The sequence below is a fragment of the Neolamprologus multifasciatus genome, chromosome 20, assembly GCF_963576455.1.
Source record: "Neolamprologus multifasciatus chromosome 20, fNeoMul1.2, whole genome shotgun sequence".
NCBI classification, from domain to species: Eukaryota; Metazoa; Chordata; class Actinopteri; order Cichliformes; family Cichlidae; genus Neolamprologus; species Neolamprologus multifasciatus.
Window position 1 is genome coordinate 1,478,132 of NC_140458.1, and position 22,686 is coordinate 1,500,817.

The 22,686-nt window shown below is 43.3% G+C and overlaps 2 protein-coding genes across 4 annotated transcripts in view; one reads left to right on the forward strand and one right to left on the reverse strand.

Moving 5' to 3' along the window:
* Positions 1-8,425: 8,425 nt before the first annotated feature.
* On the reverse strand, positions 8,426-12,521 carry LOC146494011 (uncharacterized). Of its 3 annotated transcripts, none has more exons than XM_085144712.1 (4): positions 12,198-12,521; positions 11,355-11,507; positions 10,881-11,240; positions 8,426-10,755 (listed from the first exon to the last, which is right to left on the reverse strand). In XM_085144712.1, exons 1-4 carry the CDS (start codon positions 12,214-12,216, stop codon positions 10,559-10,561), a joined length of 729 nt encoding a protein of 242 aa, XP_085000838.1. In that variant the 5' UTR covers positions 12,217-12,521; the 3' UTR covers positions 8,426-10,558. The 3 variants fall into 3 exon arrangements, with proteins under 3 accessions (XP_085000838.1, XP_085000837.1, XP_085000839.1); XM_085144711.1 differs by having other exon boundaries at positions 8,428-10,758; positions 12,198-12,517; XM_085144713.1 differs by having other exon boundaries at positions 8,428-10,758; positions 11,355-11,407; positions 12,198-12,516.
* Positions 12,522-18,900: 6,379 nt separating this feature from the next.
* LOC146494012 (IQ motif and SEC7 domain-containing protein 1-like) overlaps positions 18,901-22,686 on the forward strand; it is a 170,486-nt gene continuing 166,700 nt past the window's right edge. The window contains exons 1-3 of the mRNA XM_085144628.1: positions 18,901-19,056; positions 19,185-19,329; positions 19,950-22,584. The gene's annotated coding sequence lies outside the window, so the exon portion shown is untranslated. The remainder of the gene's footprint in view (positions 19,057-19,184; positions 19,330-19,949; positions 22,585-22,686) is intronic.

Below are 22,686 nucleotides of genomic sequence, written 5' to 3' on the forward strand. Positions count from 1 at the left end.
GAGTGAAGCCACGTTAATGACAACGTGTACAACCGTTGGAGATGTGAGCAGGACAGACGGAACAACTGACGGACAAAGTGTGGACTTTATACCAGTTTTTAAATTGTGTTGATCGGCCGTAAAACCAGAGTTATGATAAAATATCTGCAATGTTTGTTTTTCTTCCTGAATACTGTCGTTGTTTATATTTACTGCGGGAAGAAACGGTAAAAACTGCGTTTTATAAGGAAAACCTTGAAAGCCTGTGAGCAAAACCAAAACCAAAACACTCCGCCCATTCCTATTGGTGGAAAAATGTACCATGTCAACCAATCAAAAAATGATATGGCAACATGGCATTTAGTTGTTAAGAAACGGGGGAAGTTTTAGGAGTGACGGCGTGTTTGAGATGTGAGAGATTTGTGACGTTTAGCGCAAATCTTGTGTAGTTAGTGTGTAGTTAGTGTGTAGTTAGTGTGTAGTTAGTGTGTAGTGTAGTCAATAGTGTTATGTGTGTCAGAACAATGAGGCGACTGCTGAATGTTACAGGTGTTACAGCAGTGATACATCTGCTGCTGTCAGGCCTGCAGGTATCAGGCTGTTGTTCTCCTTCATCTCATAGTGGACACAAATTATTTTTTGGAGTGACACAAATAATTTGTGTGGCATCAGATTTGATGCAGAACAGCTGATTGTTCTGTAAATAGTTTGAAATGTTTATTTAAAAAACGCCTTGGCTGCATTTGTAGATAAACAGCTGCAAAAAACTGTTTGCATAACTCAGTTACTTTTTTGAAGAAGTAACTATATAATTAATTTCCCAACATTGGTCATTATTTACTGTATTTTGCAGACAGAGTTACAGACTCTCTCCCAGACCACAGACTCATAATACAAAAAGAAAAGAAAATTGTGTTTTCAAAATTGGAGTTCAAGTTATTTTTCCTTCCAATAGTGTTAACATGCTACACGGTCATGAACAAGGTTTTTTTTTTAATTTTCATTGTAAGTGGACTAAAGCAGTTAATTAAAAGTAGTCTAACATAAATGTAAATGCTGTAATTTGATGATTTTAATAAACATGTAACTTGGAGGGAACATTGCTTTTGACCCGTCTTCTTCTCCCTGAGCCTGGCTGTGCTGGAGGTTTCTTTTTCCTGTTAAAGGTTTTTTCCTTCCCACTGTCACCAAGTGCTGATTCATTGTTTGATTGTTGGGGTTTGATCTTTTTATTGAAGTGTCTCTACCTTACAATTTAAAGTGCCTGGATAGATAGATTTCAGATTATGGGCAGCTGTGGCTCAGGCTGTAGTGCATACGTGCCAAAATGTTCTTGTGCAAGGCTTATATGTTACATGTGTGTGTGTGTGTGTGTGTGTGTGTGTGTGTGTGTGTGTGTGTGTGTGTGTGTGTGTGTGTGCGTGTGTGTGAAAGAAATGAAAATAACCTTTTTATGTATAAAGTTGCTCTATAAAAAAGACCATTCATCATTTGTTAGATTCCATGAAACACAGAACTGGGAAATTCTTCATCAATCTTCTTCATTTAATGATGGTGTCAAAGGAAGTTCTTAAAATACTGTTATAATTTATCCTCAGGGGGACATGAATGCCCGGGCACGATGTGATGGCAAACCATATGGAGACATTTGACTTAAATTAAAGATGTCCAAAAGCACACGTGCCAGATGCTTAGTTACACCATCTGGGAAGTTGTCCTTGGAAACGGTTTGGAAAAGGTCAGGCACTTTCAAAGAAAAATTGGCAGCTGATTGGATAAACCATCTGGCTAACAGTGTCTATCATGGGCAAACTTCAGCCAATCAGATCAATGAACCATTGGACCTAGAGAGGAAAACCAAACCCTGGTCAGAGCATCAGTGGGCATCAGTGGCATCATTACCCCAAATCCACAAGATGGCAAATATGTTTCAAACTGGATGAACAAAGGAAGGACTTTGATATTTCTGCGTACTTTCACTGCAGGTCATTAAACACATCAGCTGCTGTGTCCAGTCTTTAAGAGTGGACGTCGATTTCACTGTTTCCATTTTTATCATTTTATCATCTTAAAGGTCACTTTGTAGTGAGTGTGCGTGTGTGTGTGTGTGTGTGTGTGTGTGTGTGTGTGTGTGTGTGTGTGTGTGTGTGTGTGTGTGTGTGTGTGTGTTTATGGCTCCAGCCCTGTCCAGATGAAATACACAACACTGTCATAGCGCTGAATCAATACACCTCCCCTCTCCTCATCTTCTCTTCCTTCTCCATCCTTTAACTCCTCCTCGCTGCTCCCCTTCACCTCCTTTCGCTCTCCTCTCCTCCCCAACCCTTTCTTTCCTCTCCACCCTTTTTCAGATCCTTTGTTTTCTCTGCACAGCATCTCCTCTCACCTCCATCTGTCCACAGTCCTCTCCCTCTGCTGCTTCTCTGTCATCTCCATTTCTCTGCATCCTCCTCTGCTCATCTGTCATCTTGTCCTGATTCCTAACCCTCTCTCCTTTCCTTCCATCCTGTAATCTCTCCTCTCCTCCTCCCACCTTCCTCTGCCCCCCCCCCCCCCTCCTGCTGACGGTGAGTCCTGTGAGAGCAGTTTATCAGCTCAACACAGTAATTACATTGACAGAGGGAGAGATGCCTCTGCAGTGTCTACAGTGTGTCACACCCACACACACACACACACACACACAGGCATGCACATCTCTTCAAACAACACACTCTTGCTTTTTTGAACTAGTAGGTTTCTGCACTTGCACACACTCACTATTCAAACACACACACAGAGTGGTTAGTGTGTATTTCTGCTGTTGTCTGAAACGCGATGGTGATGTGTGTGCTGAAGTGAGTCTGCTGCCCAAACATCCATTTATCTCTGTCGCTTTAGCATAAACACTGTCTGCCTGTGGTTACGTGTGTGAGTTTGTCAAGTTCCTGAAAGGACCAGCAGACATGGTACAGTGCACATGTATTAGTCTGTATTCACTTCAATCAGAAGTCATCTCAGTCCATTTCTGCAGTACTTTATAGTTTTTTAAGCTAACACAGTATTTGTATCATCGACTCCCTTCCAGAATCATTTGGAGACACTGGAAGGAAAGATTTCATCCAACAGAAGCACTCAGGGCCGTCTGCCTGACTGCTCGGAGTGACGGAGGAGACGGTGCAGGGAGAGAAGCACCGATCTGCTCAGGCAAACTCTTCTGATCAACTCTGAAGTTAAACCTTAAAACGAGTGCGAGAAGAGTTTTACAGATATTTTCTGTTGTACTTTCAAAAACTAAACAAAACACACGTAACGCTGCAGTCAAGTCCCAACTCCTGTCTCCTAAAGAAATAAGATTCTAGTAATCAGCACTCACAAAAACATAAAGCAAATAATGGAAACAAGGAGGACTCGAAGCTGTTGAGCTGGGCTCTTCCTTCATGTCTAAGCTTTGATAGTACGAGATGCTAAAATCAGTCAAAATCAGAAAGATGAGAACAGAATCTGCGTCTAAAAGTCGCCAAAAATACTTTTTTTCTCTTTTTTCTCCGTCAGAAAAAGACTTTCTAAATGTTCAAAGCTCCGTCCTTTGTTGGTCTGTAAAGATTCAACATTTAGTCTCTGTAATCTGTGTTTGTATTTAATGACATTATTTCTTGTGTTCATACATTTTTGAGTCTCCGGTGTTTCCTCGTTTTGTGATCCTTTGCGTTGTCTCGTCTTCCTTGTTTCCACTTCCCATTTGATTTTTAGTCATTGCTCTTCCTCGTGTGTCACCTGTGCATTAACCCATGATTGTTTCCATCTGTTGCTTGTCTGTGTCAGAGCTCCTTCCTTTAACCCCCTCAGTAGTTTCATTTGTGTCTGATCAGCTTGTATTTGCTGTCTGTTGTCAGATTGTGTGTTTTGCCTCCGTGAGTCTGTTCTTCATCCCTCGTGTTCTGTTCACTGTGTTTGTATTTTTATCTCATGTTCTCTGTTTGTTTCCTCTCTTCTGCTAAAGTGCATATAAAATATATTATTAGGCTTCTTATGCAAATCAAAATAACACCAATGGTGTGTGTGCGTGTGCACGCGTGCGTGCGTGAGTGTGTGTGTGTGTTTTGTACTGTGGTGTTGAGGAAGCTTAATGACGTCCATAGCTGGTTTCCGTCCTCATCACTGAGCCGTATCAACACTGAAACATGTTTTTATGACATTTTCTCTCCATTTGTGACATTTTGAAATCCATTTTCTGCTTTCAGTCATTGTTCAAAGCTCAGAGTCGCATAATGCAGAGAGGAGGTCAGGGTGTGTGTGTGTGTGTGTGTGTGTAGGGAGGGATGCAGACATAGTAAGTGGTAGTCGAGGGATGAATTAGTGTGTTTGTGCGAGTGTACGAGCAGCAGCAGCACCTACAGCCTGTAATCTTCACAAGCTGACAGACTGAAAGCCTCAACAGTCTCCAGAAGGTTAAAGGTGACACAAACACACACAGTATCATCATCGATTACACGCACAGACTACATACTGTACTAACACACACACAAGCACAGCGGGGGGGGGGGGGGCACAGGGTGACAGTTCAACAGCAGCAGATTGGAAGATCTGCCATAAAATCACACTGAGAGAGAGAGAGGGAGGGAGAGACGGCGGCTTCTGACAAGCAATTACAGAGAGAAGAAGTAAAGAGCAGGAGAGGAGATGAGGAGAGAAGGTGACGAGGACAGAGGAGAGCTCGCTCCCCAGAAGAGCTTCATTTCAACCTGAAACAAAATCACGTGCGTTACAACACAATTATCCGACACAGGCTATGTAAGGAGCAGTGAAAGAAACTGCAGCCACACGACCCGAGACACTGTTTGATTGACAAGGCACGGAAATTCCCTGTGCAGCTGCTTTGACAGGTTCCTACAAGCAGGAGGAATGTTGGAAGGAAAAAGAGGGAATAATTTAGAGAAAAGGAGAGGTCAGGAAGGAGAGGCAGCGAAGAGGAACGCAAGGAAGAGGGGGGAGGAGAAAATAAGAGGAGATTGTTGAAATCATTTGACAGGGATCTCGGTGAAGAGGGGGGTTAGAGGGAGGAGATGAGGTGATTATGGGCTGGAAAAAGAAAAGGAGCAAAGAAGGAAGGAATGAGAAAAATAATCGAAACGCAGACACAGGCCTTCATGTCTCCCCACACTATCATTTTATTTATTTTATTTATCCAGTTATAGTTCACCTTTTTCAATAAAGATTCCATCAGATTTCTCTTATATACCCCCCCCCCCCCCCCCCCCCCCCCCCCCCTATATGTTCACCTTTTAATCAGTTCAATTAATCTGCGGGATTGACTTTCAAAATAAAATACCCGTGGATTATTTCAGTTATTCAAAAACAAAAGATAAAGTGAAATATTAATGAAAACAAAAGTAAATGACTTTTCTCTCCCAGCTGAGGCGCAATGTTTGTTTCTTACATTCAAATGTGCTGCACACTTCTTTAACTCTGAACTCGGGTTTAGTGTTAGTGTGTTAGTGTGTTAGCTGCATGCAAGCAGACCGAGTCACACAGATATGGAGCTTCGTTCTCTTAACCCATCAGAACTGAGGGTTATTTTTATTTATCAGTAATTATAGTTTTGGTGAAAATTGCACTTTTTTGTCTGTTTTCTGTGTTACGTGTGACAGTGTTCAGGTTAGGGGTCACTTTTCTCACACGGAAACCAAAAAGCGAGTTGTGATTCTGCACAAAGTGACTCGTTGTGTTGGCGATGTGACACGTCATGATGCCAAGCTGCAAACACTTCAGTCCTGATGGATTTTTTACCTGTTAAAATGATCAGCACTGCACTCAGAAGGAAACAAATGGGGTGTTTTAGGTGTGATCGCTCTATTCAGGTCGGGAGGGGGAAAAATCTATTCTCTGTGAGCTCATAATGAATTTTAGAGAGCGAGTCGATGAGCTTTAAGGCTGAAGGAGTAAATCTTGTTAATTGTCCTCCTGGTATCTGAGATCTATATTAAAGGGAGGTCACAGGGAGCACAGAGAGGGGTTTTAGTACCAACACAGGAACGGACTCAGAGTAAAAGACGTGTTAACGTGAACAATCCTAAAGAAAAGGCTTTCTAAATAAAAAGCATGCAGTGAAATAATGAGGAGAAAGTCAGAGGATGTACTGAGAATATAACTCTGACCTGCTGTGAGGTTCTATCTGTGGATTACGTTTTTGCATTTGCTTCCAAAAGTATTCACTCATCCCTTCAAATCATTGAAATCAGGTGTCCCACTCCCACAGGTGTTTAAAATCGAGCTTCTACAAACATGTGTGAAAGAATGGGACGCTGTGAGGAGTTCAGAGTATTTCAGCGTGGAACTGTCACAGGATGCATGCCCAGTCATGAAATTTCCACAATACTAAATATTCCACAGACACCTGTGGTTTTAGAATTCATTCAGTATAATAACACTGTGAGACTAATTGGGACCAACAGCAGCTCAGTAGCTCAAGTCAAATCACAGAGCGGGGTCAGCAGATGCTGAGACACAGAGTGTGCAGAGGTCGCCGGCTTCCTGCAGAGTCAGTCACCACAGACCTCCAAACCTCATGTGGCTGTCAGATTAGCTGGAGAACAGCACAGAGAGAGCTTCATGGAGTGGGTTTCCATTGCTGAGCAGCTGCATCCAAGCTTTACATCACCAAGTGCAAAGCATCAGGTGAAGAGGTGTAGAGCAGCGGAGACAGGCCACGCCTTCTTGTCCAGCATCAGCTCAGAGGAGCTGAAGCTGTTATAGCTGCAAAGGCTCAACATCATATTAAACCTTATGGATGAATCCACGTGACGTTCCCTCTTCTGGCAGCACAGTGCAGGGCCTACACTGTAGAGCCGTGTGCTGGTGTGTTTTTAATAGATGCTGGTTGATACCAGACTTGGACATATTCACTGCTGGTCATCCTGGAGTATATTTAATATTTTTCATGTAAAATATTCGTAGTTTTTCACACAGAGCATGATTTTCCATTATGATGAAAAACGTGCAGATGTGCGTGCTGCAGCAGCCTTTCTGATGATGAAAGAGTTCATTATCATGCTGGACAGAAAACCCAGCCTGCCGATGGTTTAACCTGCAGGTTAATGAGTGTGTGATCAAACAGCGACCGCACTGATTGATGCTCTATCACACAGAGAGAGAGCTGAATGTGGTTGTAAAATAACTGAACACACTTTTGTTCAGTTTTAGAAAGTGACTCGCTGAGGCCGGCTCCTCCTGTTTATTCAATAAAAATGTTTTTGACCCATATATCACAGTCAGTTTCAGAGCAGTTAAACATTTTCATGGACAGGTAAAAAAAAAACAGTAACACAAGCAAAATTTAAAAACATTTTTTTCAGATTGAATCCAAAATGTTCTCGGCAGCCTAACAGAGTAGATTTGTTGCAGAATTTATGCTGAATTTGTCTTTTATTAAATTAATTAAAATGTCATGTTTACCCTCATGGGTGCTATTACTGTTGACGTGTCCTTGAGCAAGATATAAAAAATTGCCCCCAGTGCGTCCATTAATGTGTGAATACGTCACACAGCTCATAGGAGCAGAAACCGCCTCACTGTGGGAGCCGGCCTCCAGTGGTCATCGAGGGAACTGCAGCTTTTGGTTGTCCACATCATTTTAAGCTCTGACGGTTGCTGCTGGATTTTATATTCCAGGCTAACTCATCAAAACCAGCCATGGAAAAAAGAAAAAGAAAATAATTGTGGCCTATTGAACATTAAAACAGACAAAAGAATTCATTTAATCGTCTCCACATCCTCTGATATTCTCCTAATCTGCTCTTAATTTGCTGTACGGCCTCTTTAAGCCCCTCTGAGTTCTTCATTCTGTCTTATTCATATATTTTTCTATTATTAAAAGAAGTAATTTCCTTGATAACATCTTGAACGTGATGATAATTAATGTATTTCTTTTTGAATAAATTCATCACATGACATCTTTCAGCTCTTCACTGTTTAAATATATTCAATGAATTCTATTTTCATCTGTGTTGCTCTTTCTTCAGCTCGGTGAAGACAGTCTCTGGCTTTCGGCTCAGCTGTCCTTTGAAACCAGCAACAGCACAGCGGGACCTGGAGACGCCGTGGACTGAATGTGTGGATGTTTCAGTGGCGCTTTCATGCTGCCTTCGTCTCGCAGAAAGACTCACATCGTCGATTTGACCGGTTTGTGAATGCGAGTGCTGCGAGCGGTCCACCCTGCTGTGAGAGGGAGGCTGCATTAACTGATCAGCAGGGACCACGAGAGCCGGAGGAGGTCAAACTGGTCAATAGCTTCGACCTCTCCCTCTCTGTCACAAGGAATTTTAATTGACATCACATTCACTGGGCCTGACGGTGTGTGCAGAGGAAAGGTCACCGTTTGATTCAAATCAAGATCTCTGAGCTGAGAGATGTGCTCAGAAATATGAACACTCTGAACTGCTTACTGCAGTTTAAGCACAGTAGATTAAAAAAAAAGAAATAACTGCAGCAACACAATAAAAGTTGGAAAAAACATTGACTGTATATAAAAGACGGCATGGCCATAGCCACGTCCACATTTGAAGCATTTGAATTTTTTGGATGATGCATGGATCGGAGACCACTTTTAATTTGGTTGTACCCGTGACAATGACAATAAAGACATTCTATTCGATTCTATTATATTCTATTTTGACTGCAATTTTCTTTATATTTGGAGCCAAATCCTTTGCAGAGGTCTGGTGAGGTGAAGCGTCAGCAGACTGCCAGCTGCTACTCCTGCCTATGTCGAACCTCGAGTCAATAAAGAGTTACACAGAGAGTAAAGAACATAAAGAGATGCACAGGCTGTAAACATGTTTATTTCTGATGAACATTTTAACTTGGACGTCTGTGGGGACTGACTCACTTCTAGATTCAACCTCAAGTGGCCATTAGAGGAACTGCACCTCCATTTTCAGGCCACTGTAAAAGAAAAATCACAGCAGAGATGTGAGGACAATTTAAAAAATCAAGTTTATTGTTTATAAAAGAACCTTTTGCCTTTTATACTTTCAGCACTGCAGTTGATGACTGGAAGTCACAATATATGCACACACACACACACACTCGTTTTCACATCTTAGTGAGGACATTAATTAAAATAATGTTTTCTCTTGCAGCTTAACCTAACCATCAAACATGAACTAACGCTGAGCCTAAACCTAACCATAACCTAACTGTGACCCTGACCTCAAACATGTCTTTAAACTCATGGGGAGTGACTGTTGGTCCCCACAAGTATAGTGACATGGCAAACTTTCTGTCCTCACAAAGATGTCTAAACACGTACACACACCTCTGAACCTGGACTGCTTTTTCAGCAATAATCAGTAAGGCAGAGCAGAGTCTGTGTCATCACTGTGAGAGCTGTGAGGATAATGAAGTTTTAAAAGGCAGCGAAGAGAATTATTTTGAAATTATCTTGGAATCCGTCATTTGAAGCATTTGACACAGTCAAAATCTGTGGAGATCTACTGATAATAATCTCTTTTATGGATCCACAAGGCTAAGAAATCTCCTCTATGTTCGTCCGACCATAAACATGAGCTGGATAAACCTCCCTCACAGGTACATCGTCCTCCATCACTGCTCGTGCAGAACATCCTGACTGAGCTGAAACTGTAAATGAACTGTCAGTGAAACAAAGGTTAAAAATAACAATAACTGTCTTTTTTATTCATTGTTTCTTTTTAGTTTCATGAAATGTAAATGTCATATTAAAGGGAGACCTGGCTGAGAAGCTATTAAAGGTTATGAAAATGACAAAAAATGATAAGAGTCACATTATGAGCTCCACATGTAATGTAAGCACTGCCATCTGCAGGTGAAATGAGCACACTGCGACTGACCTGTTTGAGTTATTCCAGCAAAATAAATGACGGCTGACATTGCTACTGTCAACCATTCATGCGTGTGTGACCATTTCTGCCTCTGCTAAGCTTTTTCCACTAAACCTGTTTCACATGTTCTATTTGTGCCTGTTTATAAACAGCTTTTCTTATATTTCATATGAGGAAGACTGAGCTGCACGTTTTCACACCTTTTGCTGTCTTCATTGAAGTTGCTGCTGTTTTCATGCATTCTGCTGTGAGACGAGTGAGAAAGACCATCTACAAACTATGACTCTTACTTAGTTTTGCTTTATCAATAACTTTATTTCTACAGCGTTATGGACCAGCTGCAGATTCACCTTCCACATGAAGGAGACACAGACCAGTGTACTGGTAGTGCTGGTACCAAACCCTGATAAATGGGGGGACTGGGTGAGGAGGTGTGGATCCACCAAACTAAGTGAGGAAGCATCAGAATCAGCCTTAATCATAATTTGTGACTGTAAACTTAATGTGAAGTTTCCTAAAATGTTTCCCTTTCCTTTCTCCTCTGCATCAGGTTTGCATCACAGCTGAATAAGTTTGCTCCAAAATAGTTTTTATCTGTTTGGCTTTATTTTCTGACCAATGGCAGCCTTCACGAGCTCATGAGGTGTGAGGCTCGTCTTGGGAAATGGCTCCTGACGCCGGGGCAGCCATAAGCACGCCCGTGCACACATCCTCCCTGCACCGAGAAACCAAACGGACTCGTTTTAAAGTGACCCGTCTGACGCACTGAACGTTTTCTCAGCTTCATAACTGGACTCTGAGTCGTAATCCTGCTCTTTAAGCAGAGAGCGAATGAACAGATAGCAGAACAGAACCAGCACCGTCGTTCCCATCAAAGCTATTCCCACGAAGATGCCGACCAGTCCTTCGTGTGACGTCTCAGGTTCGGTCAGGTCCCCTGCTGCTGTAGAAAGACCCAGCATGTCATTCATGGTCATTTTAAAAACAATCCATTAAGAAACACGTTTGATTTTAAAGACGCTGCATTGTTAACCGTGTTTGAAAGGTTTTACTGAACAGATTTACCGGTGACGTTGAGCCGGCAGCTGTCAGAGCCGTAGCCGTGATCCGTCCTCACTTTGCACACATACAGACCTGAGTCGTGAGTCGTCAGGCCGGACAGCTGAAGCACGATTCGTCCTTCTGTGAGGGCATCGCTGTCACTCCAGACTCGCCCTGCAAACCGTTTATCCTGAAGCTCTGAGACCTCGACGCCATCCTGCACACGATACAGGACTGAGAGCTCCTGATCGGCTATCAGGTCGCAGAAGGCAAAAAGCAGACTGGGCGAGCTGTTCGTTGTGGTGGTGAAGTTCCACTCCAGCGTGATGTTGTCGTTCTCCTCCGCCTGATAGAAGCTCCGTGACACCGTCACGATCAGCGATCCTGTGGAGGAGACACGACCAGAGGAGCCCACGCTGAGAACAGAAAAGAGCTTAAAGCAGTCGAATCAGTGAGTGAGGTAAATGATGGCACGATGAAGAGAAGGGTTAGACCAACCACAGACACAGGGCAGGAGGATGATGAGCAGCAGGACTCTGTCGATCATCTTCCTGTAGGAGGAGACAGAGATGAAACCCAGACAACCTCTCCTCACTCCGTCCCTCAGAGCAGAGGCCCCGCTGGTGGGGGCCAAATGCATATAGATCATATCTACAGCAGAAGTATAAAAACTGTTTGTTTTTTTCACAGTAGGTAAAATGTTCAACATAACAATAATAAGTTTAGTTTATTAGCAAGATTCCTGTTAGGAATATTTTCTAAGTTACGGACTCCCGAGTTTAGGCTCAAGAGCTCGGGAGTCCAAACATATCTGCCATTTTTTAACTTCAGATGGAGAACAGCTCAGCATCAGAACCGAAGGACAGAATCACATTTTTCATCTATAAGCAGCTGTGAGCATCAGGTTTCTGAATGAAAATGTTCTGAACAAATTCATTTTGTTTTCTAAGAAGTAAGTTTTAATAACTGTTTGTACATTTTTAACCTGTTTTTGGATTGTAAAAAATATCTAAAAGCAGCAATTATTGGCATTAAACTTTCTGTCATATAAAATCTGTGCATTTATAAACACGAGTTTGGTAACTTGACGGTTACATACTACGTTCTGCTCGACTCTCACAGTAACACAACTAAAACTGCTGCAACTGATGGATTTCACAGCTGATGTAACAGGTTACTTCCTGAATAAGGTTCAGCAGGGAGGGGAAAATAAGAAATCAAGAAAACAACACAGACAGGAGCGCGTCAGTCTTCTTATGTCTTTCACTCCATCATCATGCACATTACATAAACCATTCAGCATTATTAAACCACAGAATAGTGTCCGTTCTTATACGTTACCTTGTGTGTCTTCTGTCATATGGGAACAGACCGACTCACTCTGCACAGACGCTACAACAAACCGCTGCCTCCTCCTGCCTCCTCCTGCAGTCTGTTATTTCAAACCTACCCAGCAACTATTTGGTTCACCCAACTCCTGTTTCTCCTCTTCCCCACTGCTTCAGTCCCACTACAACAACTGCAGGCCCTCTCATTTCTCATTTCCTGGAAGTTCCTGGAGTGAGAAGCTATTTCTGAGGTCAAACACGTGAAGCAGCCACGCCGAGTCACCGCCAGAAGAATTCTGGCTGGGAATTCGATCCCCTCCCCGGTCACCGAGGGCTCAGCTGATGATCACTACAAAGATTTGATTTCGTTTACATTTAGAAATAATTTTTGTGTGTGTGTGTGTGTGTGTGTGTGTGTGTGTGTGTGTGTGTGTGAGTGTTCCATGTCCATGTTGTGGCTGAATACCGGGTTCGGGGTCAGAGCTCTGATTACTGGTGGAGCAGATTCACTCCCACTTCTATTCCTGGTCTGAGGCTTGCTGTCCTTTGGCCTCTGTGGGCCTTGGTCAAGGAGGGTGGGGTGTTGCCCCCTCCCTACAGCTGCCTTCTCCCCTTCGTCTTCTCCTCCTGATTTCTTTGTTGGGGTGTGCTCGTGGCTTTGGTTCTGCAGTACTGTTTAAAGCACACACACACTCACACACACACTCTGTTTTGTTTTGTTTTGCTTCCTTCACTCCTTCATTTTGACTCTGATCTATTTGGATAAACCGTTTATTTAATGTGCAACTCAAAATGTTGTCCCCTAGAGGGCAGCACATCACAACTGAGGGTACTTCACACCCTCCTGTGTTGATGGGGTGGTGAGGAGATCGATGTACAAATAATGTACAAGTACTGAGGTTTTTTATAAAATGAAACTATATTTCAAGTTTGTGTCCGGAATACAAAACTATCGATGTAATCAATATAAATCAATATATAAACAACAGAACCTCATCAAACATTTATACTGTAAAGTGTTATTAGGAACAATAAAACAGGAGCTCCATCCTCCAATGATCTTTCCAGCAGATCAGCCCAAAGATCCAGGTTCATTTATCTGATCCACTCAATACACATTTTCTATGTATGATAAGATAACTCATACCTCGTACAATAGTACAACAACATTGGAAATGTAAAGTAGATTACAGTGTTTATTGTTATTTTTGTTTGTTTTTATATTTGCAGGTAAGCTAGCATAAGCTAATCTTATCAACAACAACAAAAGCCTGGAGTTGATTTCATTCGTAAGTGACGACTTTCTCTTTTGGCCGACCAGCTGTACAAGACAAAAAGAAATAAATGAAAATTGCCTTTTGGATTGGTTGCTGGTTGCTAGCTGCCGTGTTTTATCAAAATTTCATTCTAGAGTGGATCACATCAGATAATTGTTGCACTCTTCAGCTGCCCTTTCTTCATCGCACCTTTCAGCAGCTCCAGTAGTCGACCAACCTCCCTTCATGCTGCCTTGATCTTGGCTTCTAGTCTCCGTCTCCTGCTCGTGTAGATGAGAGCTGAGCATCTCAACGATGATCAGCTGCTTTCAGTTATGGTCACACACACACACACACACACACACACACACACAGGTATATAGACATTTTGCATAAAAATGAGAAAATTCTTTGGGGGTTTGTTTCACTCTTACATTCTGAACTTTTAATAAAGAATCATTCAGGGGACTGAAACCTGAAAAGCGTTTTCCTCTAACCGTGTACAAGTGCTGGATCTCTATTATTACCATTGTATAGCATATCTGCTGTGCATCTTGCCTCAGATGTCGAGTGTGATCACACCGTGTTGCTCTCCCACACAGCCTGCAGATCTGCAGCCTACACACTGATCAGGGTTCAGAGGTGGGTCTGTATTAGCAAACAGTAGAGAAGCGACGGACCAGCAGCAACTTCTCTGAAAGCACGGAGGGCAGGGGAGGACACCTCGGCCTCCGCACACACAGAGGCATGTTCACATGTGCAGTACAGGTGTGCGGGGATGAAGCTACAAGCTTTTATACAACGTATCTAACCTTGAAACATTTGCAGTGTGAAGTGTTGTATGTTTTATGACGGACTGTGGCTCAGAATACTGAACCTTAACAAACCTTAACAAAAGAAAGTGTTGCGTGTGTGACCTTGAGGTCTTTCATGGCCGCACAGTTCACAGAATCTGGGCTCTATGTAGGCGGATTTCAGTTCTTTGGACTTGGACTTCACCGAGCCTCGAGTTTTAAACAGAATTATCATCAGTGTGCTTTTGGACCAAACAGTGTTTGGGTTACCATTCATATACTACTTGGCAATAGATTGTGCCTGCACCACAATCAGAGATTAACGTGTTACCCTGTTTTCTGTGGACTTCTGGACTCACAAAGCTGACTTCTAAAGAGCAGATTATCATGAAGGTGCATGGCTGACCTGCTTCACAGGTTCAGGTAATACAGTGACAGAAGTCTTCAGACCAGGCACGAAGCAAACTTGTTGGACACAGACAGTTTTTGTAGTTTTACTTTGTACATCATCACAGGGAGTTTCAAATGTTACAGTCGAGACGGGAATGACCAGAATGTGCTGTTTGCATCAGATTCTCTGTCTCAGCAACGGCATGATACGTAGTCAATGTCACCAGCAGCCCTCGATGGAAGAGCCGAGCCAGAAGCGACAACTGCAATGGTTTGGCCCTGTCTGCCACATGAGTAACCATCGCCTGCTATACTGCCTTCTGCTGCAGCAGCGCCCCGCCCACTGGAGAGTCAAGCGCGATGCATCCAAGAAGACTTGGATCGAGCAAACTGAAGACTATCTTAAACAACGATGTCTAACCCTCGAGCAAGCAAAGGTCAAGGCCAGAGATCACAAGGCCTGGAAGTGCATCGCTGACCAAGACGGAAACCCTACGGCAGCAGTCCCCAACCCCCGGGCCTCGGACCGGTACCGGGCCGCAAGAGTTGAGGCTCAGGTGTGAAATGTGTGGTTTTCAGGGTTTTTATCGGTTTTCAGCGTTATTTTGTTATCGTTTTGATTGTTAACTCTGTTTTTCTGGGTCTTTTCACGTGTGTTATGAATAAATCTTCTTTTTTTCGGTACAGGTACTAGTTTTATTTTGTTGTATTTATCCACGACACCTTAAAGGCCGGTCCGTGAAAATATTGTCGGGCATAAACCGGTCCGTGGCGCAAAAAAGGTTGGAGACTGCTGCCCTACAGGACCCACAGTCACGACCTCCCCTGCTGACCAACAGTTGGGGACAAAAGAAGAAGAAGAAGAAAAGATGTCTAACAGAAAGTAAACATTTTAATTTCTGCTGCAATGATGGCTGTTTGAACAGGGAGTCTGTGGGGACTAACTCAGGTTTGACTGATAGGAGGAACTTGGATTGTGTTACAGGTCGGCTCAGAAAGCTGCTTATTCAAAAACCTCTTTAAGTAACCAATTCAAGTTTTTTAGGACTGAAAAAGTCACAAAAATGTGCTGATGTGACAAAAGGTTGAAAATATTTAGAGCTGTAGCTGTTTTTCTGTACGGACAGTGTATATGTACACACACGATATACACAGCTTCATTTGACATTCGCCCACAGAGCCAACCGTGCAAACATCAATCTGTACAGAAATGCATGTATACACTGAAGCTAACCGCGGGGATAATCACAGCTCTGATGCTCCTTTGCTGCCTCTTCAAGACACTGCACACGCAAACACTGTAACGTATAAGCACATTACACACCTACACACACAACAACATAACTGTATAAATCATGGCATTACGATCCACACACACACCTCATCCTCCCACTGATCACTCCAACTAATTATACTTTGCTGAACTCTCTGCTGTTATAAATATGTGCAGAGGAGGACAGAGAGCAGCGCCGAGTTTCTGAGGGATGAAACTGATAATGATTGTTGTTATAATAATAATGAAGCTCCTTTGAGTTCATAGTAAGCCTGGCTGGTATTCATATAAAATATATAGTAGTAGGCAAAGCTTTTGACAGGCGTTCATTTCATCACAGTAAAAAAACACTTTTAGACTGATCTGAGTAACGATTTAATGTCAAGACTTACAGAATATCTGATGTTTATCAGCGTCAGTCACTGCTGAGCTAAGCAGCACCATGAGCACAGGCTGCTGTAAAGATTCATCATGTATGAATGTTTACAGGCTGTTGTAACACTTTACACTGGTAACATGAATCATAGCTATCTCCATAGGAGCTATGGGAAAAGCTTTTGACTAAGAATTAAGTCGTGAGACTCTGAGAGAAGACGCTGGTGTTTCTGTGAGACACAGCCAAGAGTGAAAGTGGACTCATCACCCACTGATTCCACATTTCAAAGCCTCGACTTTAGCGCTCCAGCCTGCCGCTTGTTGGTTTGAGACCGTGATTGGATGAGAGGACATCAATTCAATTCAATTCAATTTTATTGATATAGCGCCAAATCACAACAAAAGTCGCCTCAAGGCGCTTCATAGATACAGAAAGAAACCCAACAATCATATGACCCCCTATGAGCAGCACTTTGGCGACAGTGGGAAGGAAAAACTCCCTTTTAACAGGAAGAAACCTCCAGCAGAACCAGGCTCAGGGAGGGGCGGGGCCATCTGCTGTGATTGGTTGGGGTGAGAGAAGGAAGACAGGATAAAGACATGCTGTGGAAGAGAGACAGAGGTTAATAACAGATATGATTCAATGCAGAGAGGTCTGTTAACACATAGTGAGTGAGAAAGGTGACTGGAAAGGAAAAACTCAATGCATCATGGGAATCCCCCGGCAGCCTACATCTATTGCAGCATAACTAAGGGAGGATTCAGGGTCACCTGGTCCAGCCCTAACTATATGCTTTAGCAAAAAGGAAAGTTTGAAGCCTAATCTTAAAAGTAGAGATAGTGTCTGTCTCCTGAATCCAAACTGGAAGCTGGTTCCACAGAAGAGGGGCCTGAAAACTGAAGGCTCTGCCTCCCATTCTACTTTTAAATACTCTAGGAACAACAAGTAGGCCTGCAGAGTGAGAGCGAAGTGCTCTAATAGGGTGATATGGTACTACAAGGTCATTAAGATAAGATGGGGCCTGATTATTTAAGACCTTGTATGTGAGGAGCAGGATTTTGAATTCTGGATTTAACAGGAAGCCAAAACAGGAGAAATCTGCTCTCTCTTTCTAGTCCCTGTCAGGACTCTTGCTGCAGCATTTTGGATTAGCTGAAGGCTTTTCAGGGAGTTTTTAGGACTTCCTGATAATAATGAACACCGTCAGGTTTTTGTTGCTGATGCTTCTAGTTTTTGTGCTGGGCTAGTTTGGCTCGTACCTGGTCCTCCCTTCAGTTAAATACGCAGATACAAGAATGATACCAATCTTGTGCTGTTTTTCTTCCCACTAGATTGTGATAATTCACAAAATGCTACTGTTATAAATCTTTTGTAAAATATGAAACTTTTGCTGGTAGAACTCCTGCAGGTCTTTGTTCAAACACCACTATGATGCCACACGTGTGCGCTCTCAGAGGACAGACTATAGATTTACTGTTGGAGAAGCTGCAGCTATACAGAAGTCAGATTCTTTTTTTAACTCGTTTTCCCTGCGCTGACCTTGAAAACAATCTTGGAAACATGGAAACGTGCAGTAAGGCTGGATCTCGGTTTGGTCCGTGTGCTCAAATCTATCGATTCCCATAGAGAAATATGTTCTTTCCAATCAGCTTTTACAGAGAGAGTAGGAGGGAGGCAGAGCAGAACACAGAGGAGGAGGAGGGTTATGAAAAGATCCAAACATGGAGGATGGAGGAGCAGAATGATGGTGAGGTGAACGGTTGTAACAACTCGTTACAGAAGAAAATAAATGCTTGCTTGTTTCCATCCAGACTACAGTGTTTCATATTGATGTTTCAGTTGGATCATTGGTTACAGTTACCTTATCCTGGTGGAAAATCACATCTGGGGCATTCTGTAAAAGAATACAAATCTTAATCTTGATGTTTTATACATTACTGTAGCTGCACAGAAGTCACTTATGATGGTTATTAGTATTTGGCAGCAGGATATAGTTGTGCACTCTACCTCAAAGACAAATGGTGATGCAATATGATATTAAACCTTAAGATGTTAAAATATTAGCATTTATTTGTGACACCAACAGTGCAGCACTAAAATGCTTTCTGTGCATTAAAAAACAATGTAGACCGAATGGTAGCATGGGTGATGGAACACACCAATAGGAGGTAGAGGGGCCGGAAGCTGAGCAGGAAGGGGCTGCAGCAGGTGCAGCAGCAGAGGTGCATGCAGGACTGATTAATCGAGCCATCCGAGAGTGTCACAAAGCCAGGAGGTCTCACTCTGGTGCGTTTTCACCCCTCCTGGTTCTTAATGTTCAGCTTTGTGAGATTTTGTCCAAGTTTGGAACGAAACACAGAAAAGGTCTCAGAAGTTCAAAACATGAAGGGCTGACATGCTGGTGCCACAGTCGACGTCCTGCTGACAGCTCCAAAGAAATGTTGACCAGCAACTGAGTTAACCTCAATGACTTTAAGGATGTCTGTGTTTGGCAAAGGACCAAAGTATTGTGTTGTCCTCCAAGTGGGCGTGTCCTGTAGGTCTAACATCACGTGAAAACTATTGATTGACCGACACTAGCTATATTACCATGGTAACCCAGCCATTCAGTAATTTAATCAGCTGTGTTGGATCAAGGACACATCTGAAACCTGCAGGACAGCGGTCCCTGAGGCCTGGAGTTGGACCCCCTGTGTTAGTGCATGTGAGGACAATCAAAGCAGCCAGTCGGCCAAAGCTGAAGCCTTCCCTGCATTCAGTATGAGCCATTAAAAAAACCTCAGGTACAGTTTCACACGAGTCTGTGGAGACGGACTCAGTTTGGAGTCAACCTCAAGCAGCCATCACAGGAACTGCAGGCGCACGCGCGCCTTCGCCTTATCTTAATGCTTCCGCCTGCTTTTACCGACAGAGTGGTGCATCCTGTTGGATGTGGAGGATCTTTTGCTCCGTCTGCGGCCACAGCTCCCAGCAGCGGATCGCGGTGACAGAGAGTGTGTGTCTGTATGTGTGAGATGGGGATTATTCTCATTTCACAGCAGAGGACAGAGGACGAGGTGAGTTATTCTCCTTCATGAACCTTTGCGTAAAGGCGACTGTGTGTGTGTGTGTGTGTAACGGCTGTGATGGACCGTGCGCGCGCGTGCGTGTTTTCTGCCGTGTATGAATAACCGCAGACATCAGAGAGCGTCAACTTTTCATTTTGGTGTTTTATTAAAAACAGTTTTGTCAGCTCTGCTGTCACGTTTGAGCGCTCGTGCTGTCATCGTTAATTAGCGCTGGCGGTTAATTGGCTTTCCTGTCACATAGCGTGAAAAGAGCGCGCGCAGAATGAGACCATAACCGAAAACATTGTCCTGATCTCCGCGGAGACGCTCAGAATCTGCGATCCGCTGTATCGATCCTGTGAATCATGTCAGCAGCCTGTAGGCCTGAATCGGCCTGTACACGAGTCCAGTGAAATCCTCACTGTGATGCGTGTGAACTGACCCTGCGCTATTAAGTGTGGGCCTTTTATTCAAATTACATATGATTTTATAGATGTCGCAAACTGTGCCAGCGCAGCTTAACTGCAGCCACCGAGCTAAAGAACCATGGTGTCTCTAATCTTCTTATCTCAGGTTATTATTTAATGTCATAACTGTTATGTGCTGCTTCGGTCATTTATTTATGTAAGGCAGGATTAGTGAAAACCGAAACGTGGTGCAGGCCTGAGGGGTCAGAGGCTGCTGCTGACCAAAATGAGAAAAAGTCGACTATAATGAGATGAAAGACCACAAGGACACACGAACCAAATATGAAGAAGGATCAAATCTGACTGGAAAGACCATAGACTGTATATGAAGGATGGACATAGGCACTGTGAATGAGGTTCTGTTTTGAGGCTAATGTGAAATATGTGCTGCAGCTCCAGAAGGTGGGAAACACAGTAATCACATCTGTTTCCATGTTCCTACAGTTGAATCGTTTTCACTGTTAACTCAGATTTGTGTCTGTGGGCAGATTAGTGGTAACACTTAGATAAGCCAATAAGACAAAGTGTTTTTGTATGTTATTGTTAGCTGGTATTTACTGGAGTTGCGGATACACATTTACATACTGTCATCATAGGCGTGACTGTTCTGCTGAACTGTTCCTTTCACCGATCAGATGATTGTACAGCAAACATCCTTAATGGCTTTAAAATGCATGAATTTGGTTCACAAGTATGAAATTAACTGTATTTTGAGGTAATGAACTCTTAAATCCAGCTGTGATGTGTGTTTGGGAGACATTGTCCTGTTGGAGCACCTAACTGTGTGCAAGTTGATTTCATCATTCTGTCCACTTTGTGTAATGCACCAATACCACAGACAGCAAAGCCGGAGCTTGATGCTACCACCACCATGCTCGACAGTTGTACGCTCTACAATCATTCCACTCTGGAAAAGGAACAATTAAAAAAAAAATGATTAAAAGCCAAAAATTACTCTGACATTAATGCACAAGTTACAGATTAATATCTCCAGCACAGTGTTTATGGTTTCTTCACTACACATAATACCAGAGACAAACATAGACTGTATATGAATGATGAACACAGCTGTGACGTTAGTGAATTCTTGTTGTGAAGACTTAGGCTGAGCTGTCAATGAGAATGAGCTGCTTTATATGCCCTTCTCACACTAATAGGAGCACCATTAGCAGCCTGAAACTAGTGATTTAGCCGAGCGGTCCCCAACCCCCGGGCCACGGACCAGTACCAGTCCATGAGTCGTTTGGTAACAGGCCGCAAGAGTTGAGGCTCGGGTGTGAAATGTATGGTTTTCAGGGTTTTTGTGGTTTTTATATTGTTAATTTGGTTTCCCTGGGTCTTTTGCCGTGTGTTATGAATAAATCTCCTTTTTTTTCGGTACAGATACTGGTTTTATTTTGTTGTATTTATCAACAAAACACCTTAAAGGCGAGTCCATGAAAATATTGTCAGACATAAACCGGTCCGTGGCACAAAAAAGGTTGGACTGCTGATGTAGCCCATAAACTCATCAGGAAAGTGTTCACTGGGTGTGTTCAGTGCAGCAGAGGAGTCGCCCCCTGCTGGCAGAATGCAGGTTTAAGGCATTTCTACAAGTGGTTTTATGCACAGTCGACAAGAGAAACACCTGTCGTTAAATATCAGACATTTTAAAAGTGACCTGTTATTGCAGTGAGTAAATAACCACCAGATAATAAATCTAAAACAAGGCCATTAACCAACAACATGTCACGAGTAAACCATGTAGGGTTAGCTCGCGTTTTAGCCACGTGCTAAATTTTAGACTTATTGTAGAAACTAAAAGATGCTAACTATCAGATCAAGTCTTTAACACGCTCTTGGCTACAATATCCGTCAAAAGGAACAAATAGGTGAAAATTCCTTATAAAAGAACAGATGTGAACTCTGACATGTAACTGTCGAGCATGAGATGCTAAAGGTTAACTTAGCACACCTGGGTCCACCAGCTAAGTTTTTATTCCTTGCATTCTTATCAAGGATGGATAGATTTTATTGCACTTGGTCCTTGGACCGCAGCACTGTCACAGTATTAGTAAAATATGCAGGAACTACAGAGCTGCATTCAGCCTCTAACACCCTCTGTGATATCGGTGCAATGATTCTGGTCGTGCGGTAAACCAGCGCTTGCAGCTGATGTGTTTTCTGCATGTGTCGCTGTTTGACGGTGCACATTTCCCCTCTCTTCTACCTACACATACTCTTCCTCCCTCCTTTCTCCCTCTCTACGGTTTCTACCTCCTCCCTCCCTCCATCCATCCAAGCAGCCTTTCTGGACACAACACCTCCCCCTCCTTCCTCCTCCTCTTTCTACAGCAACATAGCAGAGGATTAGAAGAAACTAATACTTCATTGGTGACATTAACCAAAGCTTCGTCTGTTCACACGCTCACGCGGACGAAGAGGGGAGATCATCAGCGCCGCAGCAGCGGATCCCTCGGCTGTCAGATGCAGAGGAATGATAATTAGAAAGAGATTGACTCGGCAGCAAGAAGAGGAGAGGACCCGGCCTGCAGCAGCGAGGCGAGCCGAGGAATACGTGAAGACGGAGAGCGAGAACAGAAGGAGGGATTGAAGTGATCGTAATCTGGTGAAGAGGAAAAAGAAGAGAGCGAAACCTCGGAGCATCAGCAGCACTTCTTTTTTTTTTCTGAGAGAGATGATGGTGACAGCAGCGTCAGCGAAGGAGGGGAGAGAGGGATGAGCTTGGATCAATAATCCTCCCTCCTCCTCCTCCACCTTCATCCCTCCATCACCTCTGCAGGAGCCGCTGAAACCTGTGAGACTCCTTTTTGTTTTTGTTTTTTTCTGGATGCTGCATCGTGTGTGTGTCAGTGAGTGTGCGCTCTCATATGTGTGTCATGTGCATGTAGCTGTCGAC